Source organism: Scyliorhinus torazame, chromosome 12 (assembly GCF_047496885.1).
Source record: "Scyliorhinus torazame isolate Kashiwa2021f chromosome 12, sScyTor2.1, whole genome shotgun sequence".
Lineage (NCBI taxonomy): Eukaryota > Metazoa > Chordata > Chondrichthyes > Carcharhiniformes > Scyliorhinidae > Scyliorhinus > Scyliorhinus torazame.
The window spans coordinates 188,199,476-188,226,875 of NC_092718.1; the positions used below are offsets into that span (position 1 = coordinate 188,199,476).

A 27,400-nucleotide genomic window follows, 5' to 3' on the forward strand; every position below is an offset into this window, starting at 1 on the left:
GCTGCAATATGGGGGTGGGGTTAGGTTCTGCAATATGGGGGTGGGGCTAGGTTCTGCAATATGGGGGTGGGGTTTCGGTTCTGCAATCTGGGAGTGGGGTTAGGTGCTGCAATATGGGGGTGGGGTTAGGTGCTGCAATATGGGGGTGGGGTTAGGTGCTGCAATATGGGGGTGGGGTTAGGTGCTGCAATCTGGGGGTGGAGTTAGGTGCTGCAATCTGGAAGTGGGGTTAGGTTCTGCAATCTGGGAGTGGGGTTAGGTGCTGCAATATGGGGGTGGGGTTAGGTTCTGCAATCTGGAAGTGGGGTTAGGTGCTGCAATATGGGGGCGGAGTTAGGTGCTGCAATCTGGGGGTGGGGTTAGGTTCTGCAATCTGGGAGTGGGGTTAGGTTCTGCAATCTGGGAGTGGGGTTAGGTTCTGCAATCTGGGAGTGGGGTTAGGTGCTGCAATATGGGGGTGGGGTTAGGTTCTGCAATCTGGGAGTGGGGTTAGGTGCTGCAATATGGGGGTGGGGTTAGGTTCTGCAATCTGGGAGTGGGGTTAGGTGCTGCAATATGGGGGTGGGGTTAGGTTCTGCAATCTGGAAGTGGGGTTAGGTGCTGCAATATGGGGGCGGAGTTAGGTGCTGCAATCTGGGGGTGGGGTTAGGTTCTGCAATCTGGGAGTGGGGTTAGGTTCTGCAATCTGGGAGTGGGGTTAGGTGCTGCAATATGGGGGTGGGGTTAGGTTCTGCAATCTGGGAGTGGGGTTAGGTGCTGCAATATGGGGGTGGGGTTAGGTTCTGCAATCTGGGAGTGGGGTTAGGTGCTGCAATCTGGGGGTGGAGTTAGGTTTTGCAATATGGGGGTGGAGTTAGGTGCTGCAATCTGGAAGTGGGGTTAGGTTCTGCAATCTGGGAGTGGGGTTAGGTGCTGCAATATGGGGGTGGGGACAGGTGCTGCAATCTGGGGGTGGGGTCAGGTTCTGCAATCTGGAAGTGGGGTTAGGTTTTGCAATATGGGGGTGGAGCTAGGTGCTGCAATCTGGAAGTGGGGTTAGGTGCTGCAATATGGGGGTGGAGTTAGGTGCTGCAATCTGGGGGTGGAGTTAGGTGCTGCAATACGGGGGTGGAGTTAGGTGCTGCAATATGGGGGTGGAGTTAGGTGCTGCAATATGGTGGTGTGGTTAGGTGCTGCAATCTGGGGGTGGAGTTAGGTGCTGCAATACGGGGGTGGAGTTAGGTGCTGCAATATGGGGGTGGGGTTAGGTGCTGCAATCTGGGGGTGGAGTTAGGTGCTGCAATACGGGGGTAGGGTTAGGTGCTGCAATCTGGGGGTGGTGTTAGGTGCTGCAATATGGGGGTGGAGTTAGGTGCTGCAATCTGGAACTGGGGTTAGTTTCTGCAATATGGGGGTGGGGTTTCGGTTCTGCAATCTGGGAGTGGGGTTAGGTGCTGCAATATGGGGGTAGGGTTAGGTGCTGCAATCTGGGGGTGGAGTTAGTGTCATGATATCCACTACCACAGGGTAGTGTTTAGCACAGGGCTAAATCGCTGGCTTTGAAAGCAGACCAAGGCAGGCCAGCAGCACGGTTCAATTCCCGTAACAGCCTCCCCGAACAGGCGCTGGAATGTGGCGACTAGGGGCTTTTCACAGTAACTTCATTTGAAGCCTACTTGTGACAATAAGCGATTTTCATTTCCAGATAAACATCATGGTGCAAACACACATACACACTGATGGACAGATCAACGGACCAATCAACACACACGCAACATCACAGCCAATCACAGGCAAGGGCACACGCATTATAAAACGGTGAACACCACAGTTCCCGCTCATTCCAGCAGGAGGCAGCTCAGGGCACAGAGCTCACAGCAAGCCACTCAGACATTCACCATGTGCTGAGTGCCTTTCCAAGATAGTGTTACCTGGGTCCACAGGTTAAAGGGTAATGAACGAACCACAGTAACAAGTTTACAGATGTTGTTATTGATAGTAATAAAACTGAGTTGTACCATCTGCAACCGTGTTGGTTCGTCTGTGTAGCAGAGCACCCAACACGACAGTTAGGTTTTGCAATATGGGGGTGGAATTAGGTGCTGCAATCTGGGGGCCGGGTTAGGTGCTACAATCTTCGTTTTGCAAATGTTAGGAAAGAAACTCACACACTGAACTCCAGATTCAGCAGGTCTGGATGTGTGCTGGCGACAAACAAAATGGTTGAACATCTAAATGAGAAAACTGAAGGGGAGGCAGGCAAGGAGTGGAGAATGGGAACGCAGTAAATGACTGCCGTTAGCTAAGTATTCTCCTTCTGTGGTGGAATTACCAGAATTCCACAAGCTAATAATACTAATTCAGAATGGAGTCTCCGGTATTGCAGCACCTAACCCAACCCCCAAGGTGCTTTCAATTTCCTCACACACTGGTGTGAGGGTGAAGTTGTTTCCTTTGCTTTCTTTGCAACACAACCTGTTCTTTTTTTGCTAGCATTAGTGCACGGCAGGTAAAAATATCAATCTGCGGTTCAGTACATTGGTGTTACCGTGTTCAATTACAAAGATTAAAGAGTGTTTACTGAGCTGCCTTCTGGAGTGATGGTTTTCCCTTTTGAATTCTTTTCTCTCTTTTTAAAGAACAGGTACTAACCACTGTTGACTAGATTGCTGCAAAATCAAGATTGTGTTTTGTTGTCACTGCGAAACTGCTGCCAGCTTTTTGTCTGTAATGAACTGTGTGTTTCATCATAGCAGCTTGTCACTAGGTACCAGATTAATGACTTCAAAATCGCAGCCAACTTTGCATCGGAGGATTTGAAGCAGCTGCTGCTGGGATGAGAAGAATAATCACAGTGACAACCAAGTTAAAGAAGACAGTTGTCATAATGTTACCTGTGCACAATTTTGTAGATGGCGCTGCATTGCACAATATTGAAATATTGAGGCTTTGCAAACTACCCCTGTTTTAACTCTAATTAACAGCACAGAAACAGACCATTCGGTTCAACTGTTCTATGCCGATGCTTATTCTCTACCTGAGACTCACCTTCCATTCATTTAACCCTATCAGAATATCTTGCTAATCCTTTATCCACGAGAAACATATTGACCTTCCCTTTAAATGATTCCATGCCTTTTGCTTTAATATGGAGATGCCGGATTTGGACTGGGGTGGGCACAGTAGCAAGTCTTACAACACCAGATTAAATTCGAACAGGTTTGTTTGGAATCACGAGCTTTTGGAGTGTAGCTCCTTGACTAACTTGATGAAGTCCTCAACGTGGCTAGACACAGAAAAGACTATGGCCGGGATTCTCCCTTCTGGGGACTAAGTCCCCACGCCGGCGGGAAAACCGGCGCCAACCATTCCGGCGTCAACAGCCCCCGAAAGTGCGGAATTCTCTACATTTTGAGGGGGTAGGTGGATGCCGGAGGGGTTGGCACCGCTCCAGCCGGTGGCGGCATGAGTTCGCACATGCAGCGAAGGGCCGGCGTGATCTCGCACATGTGCAGACCGGCCGGCGTATTTTGGTTCTCTTCTCCGCGCCGGCCATGGCGGAGCCCTGCAGGGGCTGGCACGGAAGAAAGAAGTGCCCCCACGGTGCAAGCCTGCCCGCAGATCGGTGGGCCCCGATCGCGGGCCAGACCACCATGGGGGCCCACCCCGGGGTCGGATCCCCCTATGCCCCCCCGAGGACCACCCATGCATATTCACCTGCCAGGTCCCGCTGGTGCGTGAGTTGAGTGATTCACGCCGGCGGGACTGGCCGAAAATGGAAGGCCGCTCGGCCCATCGGGGCCCGGAGAATAGCCGGGGAGGCCACTGCCAACGGCCCCCAAACAGCGTGGCGGGAATCCCGCCCCCGCCCGAGAAACGACGCCGGAAAATACGGCAGCTGGCGTCGGGGTGGCGGGGCGGGATACGTGCCGCACCCCGGGGATTCTCCAACCCGGCTGGGGGGTCAGAGAATCCCGCCCTATGGGTCCCCGCTGGGGTTATAATGTTATACTTTTTATCTCAGTGTCAACTCAGCAAAGAAAAGAGCCGTGAGCCCACTGACTCTACTTCTGGCTTTTCCCACCATATTGTTTGACACTTATTCAAAATCCTGGAGGAGAATCCCACAATGTAATGCTAGTGGGGCGGTGCACACCCTGACCCAAAAAACAAAGTATAAAGGCATATTGCGCTGCCCCCAGGGGAAATCCTCCACGTTGACATGGAACCGCCCACCCAATGGACAAAAGAAACCCTCCCACATCGACACAGGAACCCCCCCCCCTCCCCTCCCCACCCACATGCAACTCCATAATAGAAGCCCCCCTCTCTGAAAGTGCCCCCTGGCACAGCTCACGGCACTGCCGGGCATGGCCCACTCCCCCCAGGGGTTGGTGCTTATCTGTGTGACCCCAGTGGGGACCATTCACCAGGCCCCCATTTGTCAGAAGATATTGTTATTTATTGGGGGAAAACTAAGGGAATAAAATGAAAGTGGGAAAAGTTAAAGTGGGGAATTGATACGGTCAACTGTCATAAGAGATTTTGAGATACGAATTAGCATATCAGTGAGAAAGCAAGTGTGTAGCTATGTGACTAGAGAAAAACAATGGGGTATAGTTGAGGTAACTTCAAAGTGGAGAGATAAGCAAATTGACACATTTGCTAAAAGCCGACTCCGAAGGGTGGATAACAGAAAAGGGAAAGCGTATATCCAGAGCACAATGACCGGGTAAAGAGACACAGATACAGCTACCAACACAGTCATAAGCAGTCCCCCCAAATCAAGATTTTGCCTTTGCTGAAACTGAAAATGGTTTCCCCAAACTTGGCAAATAACCTGTGCGTGGTAATTATCTGCTGGATTGTGCTCATGGAATTATTACATATTGGATGTTGGTTGGGAACAATGGGGGTGTCTCAAAGCTCAGGGAACATAGTTAGTTGGGAGCCAAGGGGTAATTTTATGTAATACAATGTGCCATCAGCGTAATTAAGTTCTTGTCCTGTGTTTTTTTTTAAGTTAATAAATGTTCTTTATTAATTGTTCACACAATGACTAGACTATTCCCGTCTGGTTCACATATATTTTTCTCACAGTTTACCAAATTGAAAATATCCATCACTAAGAGTCTATGTTGCAAGTTACCCTCCTGGATAATTTTGATGGGTGGGTGAGGGCATTAACAATAGAAAAAATCTATGAGGCTCTGAGAGAAATAATCCTGTTGGACGAATTCAGGTTCACTATCTGCAATGATAGGAACTCAGATGGAGAAACAATGAGTTAAAACTGCGAGGCAAGCCACGGAGCTTGCTGATGTCTATGGATTGGTTCATAGGTCAGAGACGTTTTTTCGACACACTTTTAAATCTGAGAGAGATAGAAAAGGGGAAAGTGCAAGAAAGACAACCAAGCAAGAGAGGGAGTGGTTAAAAAGTCCATGCATATTTCACCTCAAAGTAAAAAAGATGGTGCTGAGGGAATGACTGATATCAAGAAATGTAGAGGCTCTCATTGTCATAAACCTAGCCATACCATATCACTATGGTGGGAGTTAAATGGCAAACTGGTTGGAGTTATAATTCTTAAGAAAGGAAATAACAAATCTGAGATGGAGAACAAGAGAAGCTGGTAGGGTTTTTTACACAGAGAATAGCAAACAATGGGAGTGAATGAAGGGGTAGAATGTGTGCACAACTTGTACAGAAGCGATGTGAACAGCAGCAGGTGGCTGATGTGTTTTAGGAATTTGTATGTGAAGGTAAAGCTTTTTCATATTTACCAAAAGGAATGGGGAAAGATATTAGAATTTTAAGAGATATAGGAGCAGATGAATCCCTAATGTTGTGGGATAAAGCTATTTGTTGTTCAGAATGGATATTAAAGGAAGAGGTTCTTGTTAGAATTATTCACGGTGTGGTAAAAATAAACTTAAGGAGTAACTTGAAGACAGGAAAGGTGGTTGTAGGAGTGGTAGAAGCATTGCCATTGCAGGGATTCAATTTATTCTGGAGAGTGATACAGCTGGATCACCGATAGTTGTGGTGCGTACTGTGGTTCAGCAGCCAGTAGAAAATCAAGCTATAGAGAAATTGCAAATCGATCATCCTGGAGTGTATCCTGGTTGTGTGGTAACAGCATCACAGGCACATAAGAGGAGACAAGAGAAAGAGCAGTTAAGAGCACAAGACCAAATTAAAACACATCTATCAAACGGCCTACTCGGAATTGGAGGTCCGGTGTATTCCAGTATGTTATTATTTAAAGGATTGCATATTAATAAGAAAATGGCATCCCTAACATATTGATGCTAATGACAAATGGACAGTAATATGTCAAATTGTATTACCTCCTGAGAATAGGAAAATAATTCTAAGGTTAGCTCATGAAATTCCATTAGAAGTACATCTGGGATTAAAGAAAACACAAGTGAAGATACAGAAACAGCTTTACTGGCTGGGACCACATAAAGATGTAACTAAATTTTGTTGAACATGTCACACATGTCAAGTAATAAGGAAACCACAAGCTGCAATAAAGCAAGCAACTTTGGTCCCCATTCCGGCTTTTGAAGAACCTTTTACAAGAGTTCTTGTCGACTACGGACAGCCACATTCGAGAATGTGAAGTGGAAATCAATACTTGTTAACTATTATGGAATTATGGATATATCCACTAGATTTCCTGAAGCTAGACTGTTAAGAAACTTTACAGCCAAGAGAGTGGTAGAGAAATTAACCAAGTTTTATACTTGATATGATTTACCATAAGAGATACAATTAGGTCAAGGGTCAAATTTCATGTCAGGATTATTTAAAGGGGTCATGAATTTTTTTTAAAAATAAAAAAATTAGAGTACCCAATTCATTTTTCCAATTAAGGGGCAATTTAGCATGTTCAATCAACCTATCTTGTACATCTTTGGGTTGTGGGAGCGAAACCCACACAAACACGGGGAGAATGTGCAAACTCCACACGGACAGTGACCCAGAGCTGGGATCGAACCTGGGACCTCGGCGCCGTGAGACTGCAATGCTACCACTGCCCCACCGTGCGCCCCTCAAGGGGTCAAGAATAGCCTGAAAATAAAACAATATAAATTACCGACATATCATCCAGAGTCACAGGGAACATTAGAGACTACACTTTTGGACTGCGCATTAAAATTCCGAGAGGGACTGAATGGGGCTTGTGAGGTGGCAAGGAAGCATTTAAAGATCGTACAGCAGGGAATGAAGGCAATGGTTGATAGGAAAGCCAAGACTTGTAGTTTTGTAGCAAGGTAGAACGTGTTATTATTTGTGTCGGGCAAACCATTGAACGTTGGATTTAGTGGACCATATCAAACTGAAAAAAAACTCGAGCGAAGTAAATTATCAGGTCCGCACACAAGATAGACAGAAATCTGACAGGGTGTGTCGTATTAACATGCTTAAAAGGTATATGGAGAGAGGGGATGAAGACCAGCATGAGGTTTTGGTAGTTGTGAAAGAGGGAGGAGAATAAGCATTAAATTCTGGGAGTGACTTTCCTCTAATTAATTTGGGTAATGAGGAAGTATTCAAAAATTTATAAAACTGGTTAAGTTATCTTTCAGATAGGAGCCAAGGTGAATTGGTCGAATGACTGTAGTCTTATAAATGTATTTGTGGGAATAAATTAGGTGTAACAGAGATAGCAATGCATCATGTAGATGTGGGCAAAATAATTCCTGTAAAGCAAGATCCATATAAATTCATTCCAGCAATGTTATCACACGTACAGAAGGAAATTGAATATATGCTCCAAAATGACATTATTGAATTGAGTTCTAGTGATTGGGATTCACTTATCATAATGGTGCCGATGTCAAAAGTGAATGTCGTCACCAAGAGGGATTTGTTTCCTATTCCGCGGTTGGAGGATTGCATTGAAAGAGTTGGACTGTCTAAATGCATCACAAAAGTAGACTTGCTATAGGGATATTGGCAAGTAACTTTGTCTAAGAAGGCAAAGGTAAACTCCACATTCGTGACACCAAATGGACGTTATCAACTTAAAGTTATACCATTCGGGTTGAAGAACGCACTGGAAACATTTCAGAGACTAATTAAAAACGTTATTCAAGGACTGACTCACTGTGCAGTGCACATTGACGATTTAGTGGTGTTTAGTTGAGTTGGGAAGAACATCTGCAACACTTAAAAGAGCTGTTTGAATGCTTAGAAAAAGCCAATCAAGTCATGAATTTGGGAAAGAGCGACTTTGCTTAAGCTCTATTTACATATTTAGGACATGGCCAGATGGATCCTGGAGAAGTGAAAATACAGACCATTTGGGATTTTCCGGACGGGAAAATACAGACCATTTGGGATTTTCCAGGACCTACAAAAAGAGATTTTTTTTTTATAAAACATTTTATTGCGGTATTTGTGATTTTGTAACAATAACAGAAGAAACAGTGTACATACAAATATAAACATAATGCAAAGGCCGTCTGCCTCCCTCTCAGGTCCCACCTTTCTTTCACACTAATATAAACTAACCACCCCCCCCCCTCTCTGCTGACACTTAACTTTCTCTAAAGAAGTCAACGAACGCTGCCACCTCTGGACAAACCCTGACATTGACCCTCTCAGGGCGAACTTGATTTTCTCCAGACAGAGAAAGCCAGCCATGTCAGATAGCCAGGTCTCTGACTTCGGGGGCTTTGAGTCCCTCCAAGCTAATAGTATCCGTCTCCGTGCTACCAAGGAGGCAAAGGCCAGAACGTCTGCCTCTTTCTCCTCCTGGATTCCCGGATCTTCCGACACTCCGAAAATCGCCACCTCTGGACTCGGTGCCACCCTTGTTTTTAATACCTTGGACATGACATCCGCAAACCCCTGCCTGAATTCCCTAAGCTTTGGGCGTGCCCTGAACATATGAACATGGTTTGCTGGTCCTCCCGCACACCTTGCACACCTGTCTTCTATCCCAAAGAACCTGCTCACCCGGGCCACTGTTATGTGAGCCCAGTGAACAACCTTAAATTGTATCAGGCTGAGCCTGGCACATAATGTGGACGCGTTGACTCTACTCAACGCATCCGCCCAGAAATTCCTCTATCTCTCCTCCTAACTCCTCTTCCCATTTGTGTTTCAGCTCCTCTGTCTGTGTTTCCTCTGACCCCATGAATTCTTTATAGATGTCCGAAACCCTCCCCTCTCTCACCCATACTCTGGAAACTACCCTGTCCTGTATCCCCCTTGGTGGTGGGAGCGGGAAGGTTGAGACCTGCCTGCGTGGGAAGTCCCGCGCCTGCAGTTACCTAAACTCATTCCCTCCCGTCAATTCAAATTTCTCCTCCAACTCCCTCAGGCTGGGAAAGCTCTGCTCTATGAACAGATCTCCCATCGCTCGATCCCTGCTCTTTGCTATCTCCGAAACCCTCCATCCAGCCTCCCCGGGGCAAACCGATGATTATTACAGATTGGGGACCAGACCGATGCTCCCTCTGCTCCCACATGTTTCCTCCACTGCCCCCAGACTCTCAGGGCCGCCACCACCACGGGGCTGGTGGAGTACCGTGCCGGCAGGAACGGCAGAGGCGCCATTACCAGTGCCCCCAAACCAGTGCCCTTACGTGATATCGCCTCTACTCGTTCCCACACCGACACCCCCCCCCACCACCACCACCACCCACTTCCTAATCATGTCTATATTTGCTGCCCAATAGTATTTGCTAAAGTTCAGCAATGCCAACCCGACCTCCCCCCCGGCTACGCTCCAGCATCTCCTTTTTTACTCGCGGGGTCTTGCCCGTCCATACAAAGCCAGCGATCGCCTTGTTTACCCGTTTAAAAAAGGCCTGTGGAATAAAGATGGGGAGACACTGAAAAACAAACAGGAATCTCGGGAGGACCGTCATTTTCACTGTCTGTACCCTCCCAGCCAGTGATCAGTGATAGCGGGAGCATGTCCCACCTTCGGAAGTCTTCCTTCATTTGGTCCACCAGTCGGGTCAAATTTAGCTTATGCAGCCGTTCCCATTCCCGTGCCGCCTGGATGCCTAGATACAGAAAGCTTCCCCCACCACTCTAAACGGCAGCTCCCCCAATCGCCTCTCCTACCCCCTTGCCTGGATCGCGAACATCTCACTTTTCCCCATGTTCAATTTATAACCCGAAAACCGGCCAAATTCCCCCAGAATCTTCATAATTTCTCCCATATCCCCTCTAGTGGGTCAGAAACAAATAGGAGCAGGTCATCTGCGTATAGTGAGATTCTATGTTCCACCCCTCCCCGAACCAGCCCCTTGAGGCTCTCGGCGCAATTGCCAGCGGCTCTATGACCAGCACAAACAGCAGCGGGGAGAGGGGGCATCCCTGCCTCGTCCCCCGGTGCAGCCTAAAATAGTCCAATGTCAACCTGCTCGTCCGTACACTCGCCACAGGTGCCTGCTACAGCAGCCTGACCCAGTCGATGAAGCCCCGCCCAAATCCAAACCTCCCACAGATAGGTCCATTCCACTCGATCAAATGCCTTCTCTGCGTCCATTGCGACCATTACCTCTACGTCCCTACCCTCTGGGGCATCATGATCATATTCAACGGTCTTCTAACATTGGCCGCCAACTGCCTGCCCTTAACAAATGCCGTCTGGTCCTCCCCAATCACATCCGGAATGCAGTCTTCGATCCTAGAGGACAATATCTTAGCCAACAATTTGGCGTCTACATTTAGTAAGGAGATCGGTCTGTAGGACCCGCATAGCACCGGGTCCTTATCCCGCTTCAGAATCAATGAGACAGTGGCCTGTGACATAGTCGGGGGAAGCCCCCCTCCCTCCCTTGCCTCATTAAATTTCCTCATCAGCAGCGACCCCAGCATCCCAGAGAACTTTTTATAAAACTCCACTAGGTACCCGTCCGGTCCCGGGGCTTTACATGAATGCATGGCCTTCAGTCCCTCTGCTATTTCTTCAATCCCAATCGGGGCCCCCAGCCCTTCCTCCATCTTCGGGAACCTCAGCCCTCCTAAGAATTGCCTCATCCCTTCCGGCCCAGCTGGGGGTTCCGACTCATATAGCCTGTTATAAAACTCCTTGAACGCCCTGTTAACCCCAGCTGAATCTCCGACCAAGTTCCCTTCTCTGTCCTTCACTTTCCCAATCTCCCTTGCTGCCTCCCTCTTTCTGAGCTGCTGCACAAGCATTCTGCTGGCCACCTCTCCATATTCATATATTGCCCCCCTCAGCTGCTCCACCGCCTTCCCTGTAGTTAACAAGCCAAACACCGCCTGTAGCCTCCGTCGTTCCCTTAAAAGTCCTGCCTCTGCGGTCTCCGCATTTATCCTGTCGACCTGAAGTATTTTCCCTATCAGTCGATCCGTCTCTGCTCTATCTACCTTCTCCCTGTGGGCCCGTATCAAAATCAACTCCCCTCTGACCACCGCCTTCAGCGCCTACCAGACCGTTGCAGCCGAGACTTCCCCTGTGTCATTAACTTCCAGATAGTTCTGGATGCATTTCCTCACCCGCCCGCACACGTCCTGACAGTCCGACATCCAATCTCCAATGCGGACTTGGCCACCCCTCCTTGCTCACCTGTAAGTCCACCCAGTGCGGGGCATGATCCGAGACCGCGATCACTGAATACTCAGTGTCCACCACCCCCGACAGTAAAGCCCTGTTCAAGATGAAAAAGTCGATCCGGGAGTACACTTTATGTACGTGTGAGTAGAAAGAGAACTTCTTCATTCTCGGCCACCCAAACCTCCTTTAGGTCCACTCCCCCCATCTGCTCCATAAACCCCTTCAGCTCCTTCGCCATTGCTGGCACCCTGCCTGACCTTGAGCTCGACCGGTCTAGCCTTAGGTCAATGACTGTGTTGAAGTCCCCCCGCCATGATCAACTTATGGGAGTCCAGGTCCGGGATCTTCCCAAACATCCTCCTTATAAACTCCACATCATCCCAGTTTGGCGCGTAAACATTCACGAGTAACACCGGCAGCCCTTCCAGCTTCCCACTAACCATGATGTACCGACCTCTCACCCTCCCACATCCGCAACTATTCTATACAAGAAATCCAGATACGACCTCCGCAAAGGCATCCAAGATGAGATGCCAAGAGAGAATATCAAACCAAGCTAGAGTCACAGCCAGACTCTTGGTGGTTGTGGCAAGGACTAAACAATATAACAGGCTACAAAGCGAAACCGAGCAGTATCTCCGGCAGCAGCGCACCCCTCCCCGATGAACTCAATGCATTCTATGCTCGGTTCGAGCAGGTAACCAGCAATCCCCAGTCGAGTGCCCCAGCAGCCCATAATTCACCCATACCCACCATCACAGCTTCCAAAGTCAGATCAGCCTTCCTGAAAGTGAACCCTCGGAAGGCGACGGGCCCGGACGGGATACCTGGTCGAATTACACTCAGAGCCTGCGCGGACCAGCTGGCAGAGGTATTCACAGACATCTTTAACCTGTCCCTACTCCACTCCGAGGTCCCAACCTGCTTCAAGAAGACCACCATCATACCGGTACTAAAGAAGAACCAGGCAACGTGCATCAATGACTACCGTCCAGTGGCCCTGACTTCAGTCGTACTGAAGTGTTCGAGAGGTTGATCATGAAGCACATCACCTCCATACTCCCAGAATGCCTGGATTGGATTGGATTGGTTTATTGTCACGTGTACCGAGGTACAGTGAAAAGTATTTTTCTGCGAGCAGCTCAACAGATCATTATGTACATGAGAAGAAAAGGGAATAAAAGAAAATACATAATAGGGCAACACAACATATACAATGTAACTACATAAGCACTGGCATCGGATGAAGCATACAGGGTGTAGTGTTAATGAAGTCAGTCCATAAGAGGGTCATTTAGGAGTCTGGTGACAGTGGGAAGAAGCTGTTTTTGAGTCTGTTCGTGCGTGTTCTCAGACTTCTGTATCTCCTGCCCGATCGAAGAAGTTGGAAGAGTGAGTAAGCCGGGTAGGAGGGATCTTTGATAATACTGCCCGCTTTCCCCAGGCAGCGGGAGGTGTAGATGGAGTCAATGGATGGGAGGCAGGTTCGTGTGATGGACTGAGCGGTGTTCACGACTCTCTGAAATTTCATGTAATGTGTGTATAACCATCAGTATAATTAAGTGTTGAAGTGTATTATAATCGTTCTTGTGTGTTTTTTTTCTTTTAAGTTAATAAATATTCTTAATTCATTGGTCACATAATAACTAGACTATACCTCCGTGGTTCACATATTGTTCTCCCAGTTTACAAAATTGAAAATATTCACCACTAAGAACCGATGTTCCAAGTTACCCTTCTGGGTTTTGGGATACTCTTGCATCCAACACCAACGATGTTCTTAACACCATTGTAAATTGGGGTCAACAAAGTGAGAAGCTTGCTAATGATACGTAAATCTATGGTAATGGGGTTCCCAAATATTCATGGCAGGAACCCCACTCTGTCATTGGCAGGTGGCAGGGACAACAGGAATGGGAAATCCTGTCAGGCATAAAAGCCGTTTGGATTCTCTGCCCCCACCAGCTTACCTGCACACTGAAAATGGAGGCAGAGAATCCAGACCTATGGGTTCAACAACATCGCGGCTGTAAAGCCCTGTGGAATCGCTGCATCCCAAACCAAGTGTTTCAGTACAATTATAACATTGGCATTTACTTGACAAAATTGCACAGGTATGTCCTGTGGCAACAATTAACCAAGTGTGGGATCAATAAACGCTTATAAAATTGAAATAAGTCAGAATAACAAAGAAACTCTTCCCTGGTTGGAGTCTCCCTCGCACAAATGAAAAGGAGTCCAATCATCTTAGTTCCAGGACATCACTGCAGGAGCTTCTCAAGGCAGTGCCCTACGCCCAACCATCTTCAGATGCTTCATCATGACCTCTCTGATCATAAGGTCAAAAGTGGGGATGCCTACTGATGATTGCACAGTGTTCAGTCCCATTTGTAACTCTTCAGAAAGCAAGGCAATCCATGTCTGCATGCAGAAAAACCTGGACAACATTCCAGCTGATAAGAGGCATAACCTTTGTGCCGCACAAGTGCCAGATGATCACCATCTCTAATGAGAGAATCTCCTCTTGACATTCAATGGCATCACTATTGCTAGAAGTCTCATTATTAACATCCTAGGGATCATCTTCGACCAGATATTGAACTGGACTAGCCATATAAATACAGTTGTTACATGAGCAGGTCAGAGGCTGGGTAAGCTACGGAGAGTAACTCACCTCCTGACTCCCCAAAACATGTCCACCGTCACCAACACTCAAATCAAGAGTGTGATGCCATGATGTGGAAGATGGTACATGTCCTGCTCATGGAATTCCGAAGGGAAACTTGGCAAGCTATTACAACAGTTTTCAATTTGTATTCTGTTATCCGAAGTTACATATGCTGAAGTCAGGAGTCAAAAATTCCAATAACTCTTTAGGAGATTTTAAATACCAAATTAAAGCATTTATTACCAAAAGTAAATGAAAATTAAACATACAAGATTACATTAGAATTAGTTTTACAAACATTTCCCCAAAATATTTTTACTTGGTCTGACTCACAAACAAACACCCTTTTAGGCAACAGTCCCTCTCGATATCTAATGCATAAACATTCTAATAAATTTACCACAAGGCACCCACTCTGCTGTAGAGGATTCCAAGGCTTTAAACAAACCCTTCTGGAACAAGCAGATACTTTTATAAGGTGGGTGGAGAGTGTTCACCTCTTCACAGTCTCAGCACAGCACTCTCTTCAGGACCTTACATGGCCATGCCTCTAGTATAGCTTCCAATCTCTTTTTAAATATATTTTGTCTCTTTCATTTTTTAAAATCATTGTTCACAACATCTTTTTGATCGTAACAGTCCTCAAAATATATAAATCATTCATGTTCTCTATTCTCGCATTCCCCACTCTAGGGTCAAATAAAGCTTAATAACCTTTCCCAAATTTATCAATGACCTTTCCTTAAGTTGTAAAACCTTAGTTCCCTTTGAAGGTTAACAGCTGAAAATCGAAATCTTCACTTGTCTCCTAATGAATATTTCTACCCACATTGGTGTTTACATGTAGCACATTTTAACCAGGCCATCTCCATTCCAGATGTCTGATTTTACTGAAGACTCTTTTAATTCTTTAAATCTTGGATTGGATTTGTTTATTGTCACGTGTACCGAGGTACAGTGAAAAGTATTTTTCTGCGAGCAGCTCAACAGATCATTAAGTACATGGGAAGAAAAGTGAATAAAAGAAAATACATAATAGGGCAACACAAGGTATACAATGTAACTAGTTAAGCACCGGCATCGAATGAAGCATACCGGGTGTAGTGTTAATTAAATCAGTCCATAAGAGGGTCATTTAGGAGTCTGGTGACAGTGGGGAAGAAGCTGTTTTTGAGCCTGTTCGTGCGTGTTCTCAGACTTCTGTATCTCCTGCCCGATGGAAGAAGTTGGAAGAGTGAGTAAGCCGGGTGGGAGGGATCTTTGATTACGCTGCCCGCTTTCCCCAGGCAGCGGGAGGTGTAAATGGAGTCAATGGATGGGATGCAGGTTCGTGTGATGGACTGGGCGGTGTTCACGACTCTCTGAAGTTCTTGCAGTTAAATCATCAGTTTAATTAAATTAGTCACACACATACAGATAGAAACGCACACACACAACCCCCACAATTATGCTTTACAGAATACCACAGAAATATGAAGAAATAATATTTTCTTCACAGTGAAATACTCCCTATTTGCTCAGATGAGCGCAGCTCCAACAACACTCAAGAAACCTATCACCAGAGAGCATAAAGCTGCCCACTTGATTGCCACACCATTTACCAGTTTTAATGTGCATGCCCTCCCACACAGGTGCATCGTGACTGCTGGTCGCATTAACGATCTACAAAATGCACTGCAGCATTTGCCAAGGTTCTGTCAATAGGACCAACCCCACAGCCTCCGCCAATTACAAGACTAAGGGCAGTAGCCACATGGGAACACCACCAATCTACAAGTTCCTCTCCAAGCCGCACACAGATGACTTGGAACTATAGTGTTGTTCCTTCTCTGTTGCTGAGGAAAAAACCTAGAACACGCTCCCTAGCAGCAGTTTGGGTGTACCTATGCCACATGCACTGCAGTAATTCAAGAAGGCAGCTTGTCTCCACTCACTCCAGGGATATTAGAGATGGGAAATAAATTCTGGCTTTGCCAATTGAAACACGTATTCCATGAATAAACTTTTAAAGATCCATGTGGTAGCATGTTCCACATTCGAACCACTCAGTGAGTAAAGTTCCAATCCTTTGTTTAGTAAACGTAAGGGAAGCATACCTGATTATTTTGAGACCCTTTACAGTAACAATCAACTCTTACAAAATTAGGTCTGCCGTCTCTCTGTTGCTACCACCAAATTCCCCACATTACAGCCCACTCCCCCCTTTAAATTCATAGAGGGCTTTATATAGGGAATCTGTACCTTGGCGGCGCCCTCTCCCAATCTTTTCTGCAGCCCCTGACGCACCTGTCCTCCTGCTGGGGAGCCTTATGTTTTTGTCTCACCACCATTATGGAAATGACCTGTTGCCTGGATTTCTAATGAGGACAGCATCCTGGGATAGTGACAGGTATGAGGCCCACCATGTTGCTAGGGGAATGAATCCAGTAATTTCTGACCTCTTTTTCCATATCCGGTTTCTGACTCGTCCTCTCCGGGCAACAGTTGTCACTAAGTAGAGCATCAACTTTCTCTGTAAGAGGATTATGGTAATCTGATGTAAATGGCTGCGAAGGGGAACTTTAAAAAAAAAAGTACTTGAATTAAGATGCTGTAAGGCACTGTTGTGTATTATTCTTGCAGGATAAAAGAATGGAATGCTGAAGCACATGGGTTGAACGCAATAATCAACAAAGCTTTATTAGATGGCTGTGAACTTTACAAAGGCCTGATCTAGAGTATGGCAAAGCCAGCGAACAAGCCAATGGCGTCACAATCTATCACATGACTAGACTCTTAAAGTAACCATGCGACAACACAACATCCCATAGATATAACAGACACTCTTTCATTTTAATGCAATCTTTGAAGTGACCATAACAAACAGAATCAACAGCAGATAGGTGATCAATGTCTTTTTGCTGTCTCTCATTCCCACATGGAACCTCTTTAATTATAAACCACAAAGCCGCTTTTTAGCAAAAGTCAATTGCAAGCTATACCTGAATATTTCTTTTGAAATTTAACCTCTAGTTGTTCTTATAAAAGCTGCCCACTTTATATATATATATATCCACTATAATCCCACTGACTCCCACAGAAGCTCTGATTACTCTTGCCTCACACATGCTACCTGACCTGCTAAGTATTTCAAATATTTTGTGTTATTACTTCAAATTCCCAGCATCTACAATATTTTCCTTTGGTGATTTCAAAACTAGATTGTTCCCATCAGCCATATCATATCCACTTTGAAAATTTCTTGAAAGGGCGTTAGCTTTTTAAATACGAATGATTATCATTTTGTTTTCATTATTTTGTATGGGATGTGGGCTTCGCTGGCTAGGACAGCATTTTTATTGCCCATCCCTAATTTCTCATGAGAAGGTGGTGATGAGCTACCTTTCTGAACTGCTGCAGTCCATGTGGTTTAGGTACACCCACTGTGATATTAGGGAGGGAGCTCCCAGATTATGACCCAGCGACAGTGAAAGAAGGGCGATATATTTCCAAGTCAGGATATTGAGCGATTTGGAGGGAACTTCCAGGTGGTGTGTTTGCATATTTCTGCTGCGCTTGTCCTTCTAGAGTGTAGTAGTTCTGGATTTGGAATATGCTGCCTAAGGAACCTTGGTGAGTTCCTTCTGTGCATCTTGTAGATGGCACACACTGCTGCTATTTGTGTCGGTGGTGGAGGGAGTGAATGATTGTGGAAGGGTTCCAATCAAGTGGGCTGCTTTATCCTGGATGCTGTCGAGCTCCTTGAGTGTTGTTGGAGCTGCACTCATCTAGGCAAGTCGAGAGCATTCCATCACATTCCTGACTTGTGCCTTGTAGGTGGTCGACAGTCTTTGGGGAGTCAGGAGATGAATTACTCGCTGCAGGATTCCTAGCCTCTGACCTTCTCTTGTAGCCACAGTATCCATATGGCTAGTCCAGTTCAATTTCAGGTCAACGGTAACCCCCACAATGCTAATAGTGGGGGATTCAGTGGCGGTGAAGCCTTTGAACATCAAGGGATGATGGTCTGATTCTCTCCTATTGGCGATGGTCATTGCCAGGCACTTGTGTGGCTCGAATGTTACTTGATACTTGTCAGCCCAAGCCTAGGTCTTGCTGCATTTGCATGTGGACTGCTTCAGTGTTTCTTTTCAGATGACTTATTTTTTGCGACCACATTGTTGGTGTTACAGATAAGAAGTTTATGGCTTGAATATAAATAGTATCTATGAAGTAAGTGATAATATGGTGCTGTGCAACCATCTGCTCATATCAGTTGTCAGTTGATATCAAACTACAAGCAGTCAACATTTTATAAACAACCTTTTTGGTGTGTTTGAGTCAAAGCCATTTAACAGTAAACTGAAGATTGCATGCGTTGAGTTGCATTGTGTTTGATTATATATTTATATAATTTTAAATATTAATTTGTTGAAGAACTTTAATTGCGATAATTTCATTGAACGGCATAAGGTGCTGCAGATTGTCCTCTGTTATGATTCATTGATCTCGTGATGTACAGCTGCAGATGCTTTGAACATTCTGCCGTTACGTCTGAATCTTTCAAAATTTTATGCAGTCGAATGACATTTCCAAACAATGGGCGTCATTCTCCGACCCCCCGCCGGGTCGGAGAATGGCCGTTGGCCGCCGTGAATCCCGCCCCCGCCCCCGCCGAAGTCTCCGCTCCCGGAGATTGGGCGGGGGCGGGAATCCAGCCGCGCCGGTTGGCGGGACCCCCCGCTGGATTCTCCGGCCCGGATGGGCCGAAGTCCCGCCCAGAAACTGCCTGTCCCGCCGGCGTAAATCAAACCTGGTATTTACCGGCGGGACCAGGCGGCGTGGGCGGGCTCCGGGGTCCTGGGGGGGGGCGCGGGGCGATCTGACCCCGGGGGGTGCCCCCACGGTGGCCTGGCCCGCGATCGGGGCCCACCGATCCGCGGGCGGGCCTGTGCCGTGGGGGCACTCTTTCCCTTCCGCCTCCGCTACGGCCTCCACCATGGCGGAGGCGGAAGAGACTCTCCCCACTGCGCATGCGCGGGAAACTTTCGGCGGCCGCTGACGCTCCCGCGCATGCGCCGCATTTCCGCGCCAGCTGGCGGGGCAACAAACGCCATTTCCGCCAGCTGGCGGGGCGGAAATCCCTCCGGCGTCGGCCTAGCCCCTCAATGTTGGGGCTAGGCCGCCAAAGATGCGGAGACTTCCGCACCTTTTTGCCGGCGCGATGCCCGTCTGATTTGCGCCAGCTTTGGCGCCAGTCGGCGGGCATCCCGCCGTTGGGGGAGAATTTCGCCCAATATTTCTACGATGGAACTGAAAGACATTTGCAGAGTATGAGACACAGTTTTCATTCTGATTATGGTCTGTATTTGCAGAGGAGGTGGTGGAAGGTAAAAATGTTCTTCTGCTGGAAATGAGCACATGGAACTCGAACGATTTGGTGGAACAGATTGAGACAATAGGAAAGCTGGATGATCACCAAGGTAGGAATTCCTCCTATGAACCTGGGTGCAATACCTTTGCATTCCTGTCACTATTCTTCAATGTAACCTACCATTATTGAATCACAGCTAATCTCAATATTTAGACCAAGTAAATGATTCATGAATCTTGACTTTCGTTAACTATTGTATGTTTTATTTAACATATTTTCTGATGGATTTGCCAAATGGCTGGACTGAAAAAATAAAATTGAGATTGCGTAACTAACCTGGGGACATCTCCAAGGAATTTGATGGAAGCTGGGTCCCTGGCTTGTTCAGGGGCTAAGAGCTTGGCCTGTTCCAGAACATGTACTTTGTTAAAGTTGCATTTTTAAATTGAAGTGTTATGGTTGCTGTGGAATGTGATTCACAAATCTGATTACACCCTTCTAATCATGTAATAATATGCTATGGTTAGCACAGATCAATCCAAAAACAATTGGTAGATTCATATGTAAAAATCTTGTGGTATAACTTTTGCTAAGTTAAGCAAGACACATTGGTGTCTTGGATGTTGTGCAAAAAAAGTACAGTACGAAGAAAGATAAAATGAATAACAAAACATTAAAATCAAAAGTGTCAAACAATGCGCTGTATTACAATAGAAAATGTATCAAATCAGAAGCAAGAATCTGGGGCGGGATTCTGCCAAAACCGGCGGGACGGGAAACTCCAGCGGGAAGGAGTGGCGTGAACCACTCTGGCGTCGGGCCGCCCCGAATGTGTGGAATCCTCCGCACCTTCAGGGGCTAGGCCGGCTCCGGAGTGGTTTGCGCCGGGCCGGCCGGCGGGAAGGGGCTTGGTGCCACGCTGACCGGCGCGCCGCGATTCCCGCCCCCGCCAAATCCCCGGCGCCGGAGAATTCGGCAGCTGGCGTGGGCGGGATTCACGCTGCCCCTCGGCGATTCTCCGACCCGGTGGGGGGTCGGAGAATCCCGCCCATGATAACTTAGAGCTTTCAAGGATGCAGAAAGTGCTTATTCTCTATGAACCAGTATCTGCCAATACTTAAAATGATCTACGCAAAATGCCTTCTACCCACACCATGTACAGATAGTGATAGGTTAAATCCAATCTATTCTACACATGGAATTCTCCAGCCACAAAATTTAGCTCCGCGGCATTTATGGTTTTGGCACGACAGGAATTATTTGAGAAAAAAACTGATCGTAGGATCCCTCCTTCCACCCAGTACCCCAACAGCAACCCTGTCTACTATTTAATTTCTGTTGCAAAGTTAATGGAGGTACCAGGGTCATTGCAGGAGTTGTGAAAAGTTGGATAAGCCACCAAGGATTGGTGCTGGTCATTTGGAAGGAGTTGTGTGCCCTTAAACGGCTCTGAACACAACGCTTGCTCCCAGTAACGAGCGCTGTAGCCGCATTTCGTCTTGACCTGGAGCAAAAGGGGGAAATGGAACAGAGGCAGCAGAGAAACCTCAGCTGCCTGTAGAGGAAGAAGGAGAAGAATTCTCAGCCAGAGGCCTTCTCCACCTCCAGCCTTCAGGGAGCAGTTTTACTTACATCTCAGCCTGGAGCAGTGTGCTCAGTGGCTGCACTTCACCAAGGAACTGGACTCACAGTCTTGAAGCAGGAAAAATGAAATGAAAATCGCTTATTGTCACAAGTAGGCTTCAAATGAAGTTACTGTGAAAAGCCCCTAGTCGCCACATTCGGGGAGGTTGGTACGGGAATTGAACCGTGCTGCTGGCCTGCCTTGGTCTGCTTTCAAAGCCAGCGATTTAGCCCTGTGCTAAGGATGCCATTGCCAGTCATTGCCAATGTGAGGGTGCCCCTGAATCTCTACACCAGCATGGGTGGCACGATGGCAAAGTGGTTAGCGCTGCTGCCTCCCAGCGCCAGGGACGTGGCACTGTCTGTGTATAGTTTGCACATTCTCCCTCTGTCTGCGGGGGTTTCCTCCAGGTGCTCCGCTTTCCTCCCACAGTCCAAAGATGTGAAGGTTAGGTGGATTGGTCATGCTAAATTGCTCCTCTGTGTCCAAAGGTTAGGTGGGGGTTACAGGGATAGGATGGGGGAGTGGGCCTAGGTAGGGTGCTCTTTCGGATGGCAATGCAGATTTGATGGGTCATATGGACGTCTACTGCATTGCAGGAATCCTATGATTCACATCCTTCCAGGCTGATAAAGGTGACATTGCCATCATATCTCATTTCACCATCCATTGCAGCATCTGGGAGGTCACAGAGACACGAGGAGAATGCAACTGATGATAAAAGAAAATTACTTTGGATGCTGAAATCTGGGGCGGGATTCTCTGAACCCCCGCCGGGTCGGAGAATCGCCGGGGGCTGGCGTGAATCCCGCGCCCGCCGGTTGCTGAATTCTCCGGCACCAGATATTCAGCGGGGGCGGGAATCGCGCCGCGCTAGTCGGCGGGCCCCTCCCCCGGTGATTCTCCGGCCCGCGATGGGCCGAAGTCCCACTGCTGGAACACCTGTACCGCCGGCGAGGATCAAACCACCTCTCTTCCCGGTGGTACTAGGCAGCGCGGGCGGGCTCCGGGGTCCTGGGGGGGGGGGCGGGGGGGGTGCGATCTGGCCCCGGGGGGTGCCCCCACGTTGGCCTGGCCCGCGATCGGGGACTACCGATCTGCGGGCGGGCCTGTGCCGTGGGGGCACTCTTTTACTACACGTCGGCCGTGTAGGTCTCCGTGATGGCCGATGCGGAGGTGACCCCGCCCATCCGCGGGGATGACGTCAGTAGCAGCTGACGCTCCCGCACATGCACGGACTTCCGCCCGGCAAAGTCCTTTCGGCCCCGACTGGCGTAGCGCCAAAGGCCTTTCCCGCTGGTCAGCGGCGCGCAAACCACTCCGGCGTGGGCCTAGCCCCTCAAGGTGAGGGCTTGGCCCCTAAAGGTGCGGAGAAATCCGCACCTTTGGGGCGGCCCAACGCCGGAGTGGTTCACGCCACTCCATCCCGCCTGGACCCCCGCCCCGCCGGGTAGGGGAGAATCCCGCCCCTGATACAAAAACTGAAAATTCTGGAAAACCTCAGCAGGCCTGACAACATCTGTGGAGAGAGAACAGAGCTAACGTTTCGAGTCTGGTTGTCTCTTCATCAGAGCTTTTAATCAGATGACGAAGAGTAATCCAGACTGGAAACATTAGCACTGTTCTCTCTACAGCTGCTGACAGGCCTGCTGATATTTTCCAGCGTTTTCAGCTTTTGTTTAGAATGCAACTTATAGCCTTGTCTCTAAACAGAGGGAAGCAAGAAGAGTCTGAATTTGGCTTGTCCAGGATATAGGGAGCGGGATTCTCCGATCCTGCGCCGGGTCGGAGAATTACCGGGGGAGGGTGCGAATCCTGCGACGCCACACCGACGCTGGGCCGCCTATTCTCTGGAGAATCGGCGCCAATGGCGCCGCGCGATCGCCGCGGCTCCAGTTAGGGGCCGCTCAACGCGGCTCCCCTAGCAATTCGCCGAATGCCCGCCGAGTTCGGCCGAGTCCCGCCGGCGTCGTTTGCGTGTGGTCCTATCCGGCGGGACCACGGCGTTCTGGCTGCAGGGGCCGTCCTGGTGGGAGGGAGGGTGTATCCGACCCCGGGGGGGGGGCGAGGCTCCACGGTGGCTAGGCCCGCGATTGGGGGCTATCGATCGGCGGGCGGGCTAATTCTGTGGGGGGGGGGGGGGGCTTATGTTCCTCCGCGCCGGTCCCCTGTAGGGCTCCGCCATGTTGCCCGGGGGCCGCACGAAGATGGCAACCCATGCGCATGCGTGGACCTGCACCTACCGTGGCGCGCTTGCATGGACCCACGACGCCCATGTTGGCATCCGTATCGGCAGCTGGAGCTGCGTGAAGCACTCCAGTGCCGTGCTGGCCCCCTGTGCGGCGCAGGATCGCTGCTCCTAGTGGCCAGATGACGCCGCCGTAAAATGCTCCGGCGTTTACGACTGCGTCAACACTTGGCCCCATTATCGGAGTATCCCGCCCAGAGTATCCCCATGACAAAGGGAAGCGTTGGTTGCATGCATGTGGCTTCACATTTGAATTGGAAGCTGTGCTGTAACCATGCAGGGTACCACTTAATCAACATGCGGTTTGTGTGTGGCCATCATGCTGCTGAAAGTGTGCTATCCTAGCAGTAGCCGTGATGCTTTCACCATGCATCAGTCCTCAATTCCAGCCATCTGTGAGCCAGCAGGCTGCAGCAGGGGGGGGGGTTCCAATGATGAAAGCTATTTGCTGATTCAATGGCTGATGACTGCTCTTTGCAACCCCGTCACACGTGGCTAACACTTAGAAAAGGTGAGCCACGCTGCAACAAGTAATATTATAAAACACTCCATTGCTTCCTGAAGCGATGAGCGGGCTACCTCGGGAAGTTTGGGGGCGGTTGCCCCAGTGCTTGGCGGGCTGCTGCATCCTCCATCACCCTGGCATTGTTGGGGGTCAGACCTTTGCCACCAAGGTTTATAGAAATATAGAAAGTAGGAGCAGGAGGAGGTGTCATGTGAGAGTGTCTTTAAGAAATGGGTGTTTATAAATGGGTGTGTATATAAATATCTGTAGTGAGAGTACCTTTAACAAATGGGTGTTTACTACAGCAGTGATGTCAGAGAGTGGGTGGAGCTGGGCTGTCTCAGCTTTTTACTTTCACTTTAGGCTGTTTACTGCAGCGTGTGTTTTAGTTTCGTTTTCAGAGCTGGATAGCTGCAGTCACAGCCAGAAGGTGTATGAGTTTCTCTCTCTAATCTAAAGACTGTAAATCGATCCTGGTGATTTAAAACTAATAACAGTAGTGACTTTAACCTGATGTGCTTCTGGTAAAAGGTGCTTTAAGTCATATGGATGTTAAAAGGAAAGCTTAAAGGATTACTTAGTGTTGTATACTTTTTGGGTTGCATTTGAATTAATGGTTGCTAAGATGTTCACTGTATGTTTTAACAAGGTTATCTTGAGTTCATAGAATAAACATTGTTTTGCTTTAAAAAATACTTTTCGATTTCTGCTGTACCACACCCGTAGAGTGGGCCGTGTGCTCCCCATACCACAATCTATTAAAAGTTGTGGGTCAGGTGAACTCCATGATACACTTTGGGATTTCTCAACCCTGGCCCATGACAGAGGCCTTTCAGCCCTTCGAGTCTGCTCCGCCATTCTTTATGATCATGGCTGATCATCCAACTCAGTAAACTGATCTCCACCTTCCCCCTCTATCCTTTGGTCCCTTTCACCCCAAGTGCTCAATCATGGAATCAGAATCCCTACGGTGCAGAAGGAGGCTATTTGGGCAATCGAGTATGCACCGGCCCCTGGAAAGAGCACCCTACTTAAAGCCCACACCTCCACTCTATTCCCGTAACCCAGTAACCCTTCCTAACCTTCTGGACACTAAGGGGCAACTTATCATGGCCAATCCACATAACCTGCACCTCTTTGGACTGTGGGGGGAAACTGGAGCACCCGGAGGAAACCCACACAGACACGGGGAGGACGCGCAGACTCCACATGGACAGTCATTCAAGGCCGGAATTGAATCCGGGTCCCTGGAGCTGTGAGGCAGCCGTGCTAGCCACTTTGCCACCATGTCGCTACATCTAACTCCCTGAAAACAAATAATGTTTTGGCCTCAACTGATTTTGGTGGCAGCAAATTCCACCGGCCGACCGTTCTCTGGGTGAAGAAATTTCTCCTCATCTCATTCCTAAATGTTCTACCCTGACCCCGGTTCTGGACACACCCATCGGGAACATCCTTCTTGCATCTACCCTGTCTAATACTGTTTGAATTTTATAGGTTTCTATGAGATCCCCCGCATTCCTCTGAACTCCAGTGAATACAATCCTAACTGACTCAATCTCTCCTCACACATCAGTCCTGCCGTCCCAGGAATCAGTCTGGTAAACCTTCTCTGCCGTCCCTCAAGCAAGAACATCCTTCCTCAGATAAGACCAAAACTGCACACAATGGGTGGGACTCTCTGGTCCCACAGCCATGTGTTTCTCAGTGACCCACCGCTTGCCAATGGAATTCCCCATTGATGCCGCCCCCACGCCACCGGGAAACCCACAAGAGGCAGTGTGCTGCCGGCGGGAAAAGAAAATCCCAGCGGCTGGAGTATTCTGGCCAATATTCCTGGTGTGGCCTCACCTAGACCCTGTATAATTGCAGCAAGGCACCACTGCTTCTCTATTCGAATTCTCTGCCTTCCCGTTTTTGCGACCAAAGTGGATAACTTCACATTTATCCACATTATACTGTATCTGCCATTCCTTTGCCCATTCACTCAACTTGACCAAATCACACTGAAGCATCTCTGCATCCTCCTCACGGCTCACCCTCCCACCCAGCTTTATGTCATCTGCAAATTTGGAGAGAACACAGTTAATTCCCGAATCTAAATCATTAATATATATTTGCAATCGCTCCTGGAGCAAGGTATCCTTTTCAAACAGTCTTACAAAATTGAAATAAAATATTGCGGGTTCAGTCCTGTATCCAAGCCACTGTTGGGGTCTGGTCTGTGATCGTAATAAAGCTGGGACACTTCCACTGAATGTTGCATCGCAGATCTGTCCACAAGTCTTCTCAGGGAGTTGGCCACATTTGCAAATTGGAAAGGATGAACTCCAGAATCTGCGCAACGTTCTGGGCCAAGTTGGAGTGAAACTCTTCCCTCCTCCTTGCCAGTGGCGGCAGGCTCTCTGCAGGTTTGCCAATGAGCGAAGCATTTTGGTTAACATGTTCCTTGGCATTCTCCCACAGGCCATCACATCAAAGTCCTCATCTGAGTCACCAAATGCAGATTCCAACTCTATCCTTCCCTCCAAGGCACACGGTGCCAGTGTGGCGCTAGTGTCAGATCAGGTGGCTCTGTTACCTCCTGAAAAATCTACTTGTCCTTCTCAATTAACCTTTAAGCCGGGCTATCTGGTTTGAAGGAGTTCAGCATGAAGTTTGCAGACGATCTGCATTGTTCAAATTGGGTGCAGGATGATTATGCATCATGATCCCCCTGCCCAAATTTGGAGGCTATGCAATTGAGCCCCTTCCATTTCACTACATTGTGACAATAAAGATTTATTATTATTATTATTATTACGTAACTTTGTGCAAAAGAGAGGGTGTGATGTACAAGCTGTCATTATCCTCAAACAATTGAAATCTGTGGAAACCCTAATCCTCCTGATTCCCGTTGACTCCAGTTTTGCTAGGGTTCCCTGATGCCATACTCGGTCAAATGCTGCCTTGATGTCGAGGGCAGTCATTCTCACCTCACCTCTGGCATTCAGAACTTTTGTCCATGTTTGAACCAAGGCTGAAATGAGGTCAAGAGCTGAGTGACCCTGGCAGAACCCAAGCTGAGCGTCTGTGAACTGGTTACTGTTGAGTAAGTGCCGCTTGATAGCACTGTTGATGATTCCTTCCATCACTTTATAGAAACATATAAGATTATGGAGGCAATAGATAGGATAGATGCGGGCAGGTTGTTTCTACTGGTGGGTGGGAGCAGAACTAGGGGGCATAGCCTCAAAATAAGGGGAAGTAGATTTAGGACTGAGTTTAGGAGGAACTTCTTCACCCAAAGGGTTGTGAATCTATGGAATTCCTTGCCCAGTGAAGCAGTAGAGGCTCCTTCATTAAATGTTTTTAAGATAAAGATAGATAGTTTTTTGAAGAATAAAGGGATTAAGGGTTATGGTGTTCGGGCCGAAAAGTGGAGCTGAGTCCACAAAAGATCAGCCATGATCTCATTGAATGGTGG

The 27,400-nt window shown here is 48.1% G+C and overlaps 1 protein-coding gene across 1 annotated transcript in view; it reads left to right on the forward strand.

The window, feature by feature from the left end:
• pitpnm3 (PITPNM family member 3) overlaps nucleotides 1–27,400 on the forward strand; it is a 665,462-nt gene that overhangs the window by 52,408 nt on the left and 585,654 nt on the right. The window contains exon 3 of the mRNA XM_072469536.1: nucleotides 19,559–19,666. Coding sequence (XP_072325637.1) covers nucleotides 19,559–19,666 — 108 coding nt within the window. The remainder of the gene's footprint in view (nucleotides 1–19,558; nucleotides 19,667–27,400) is intronic.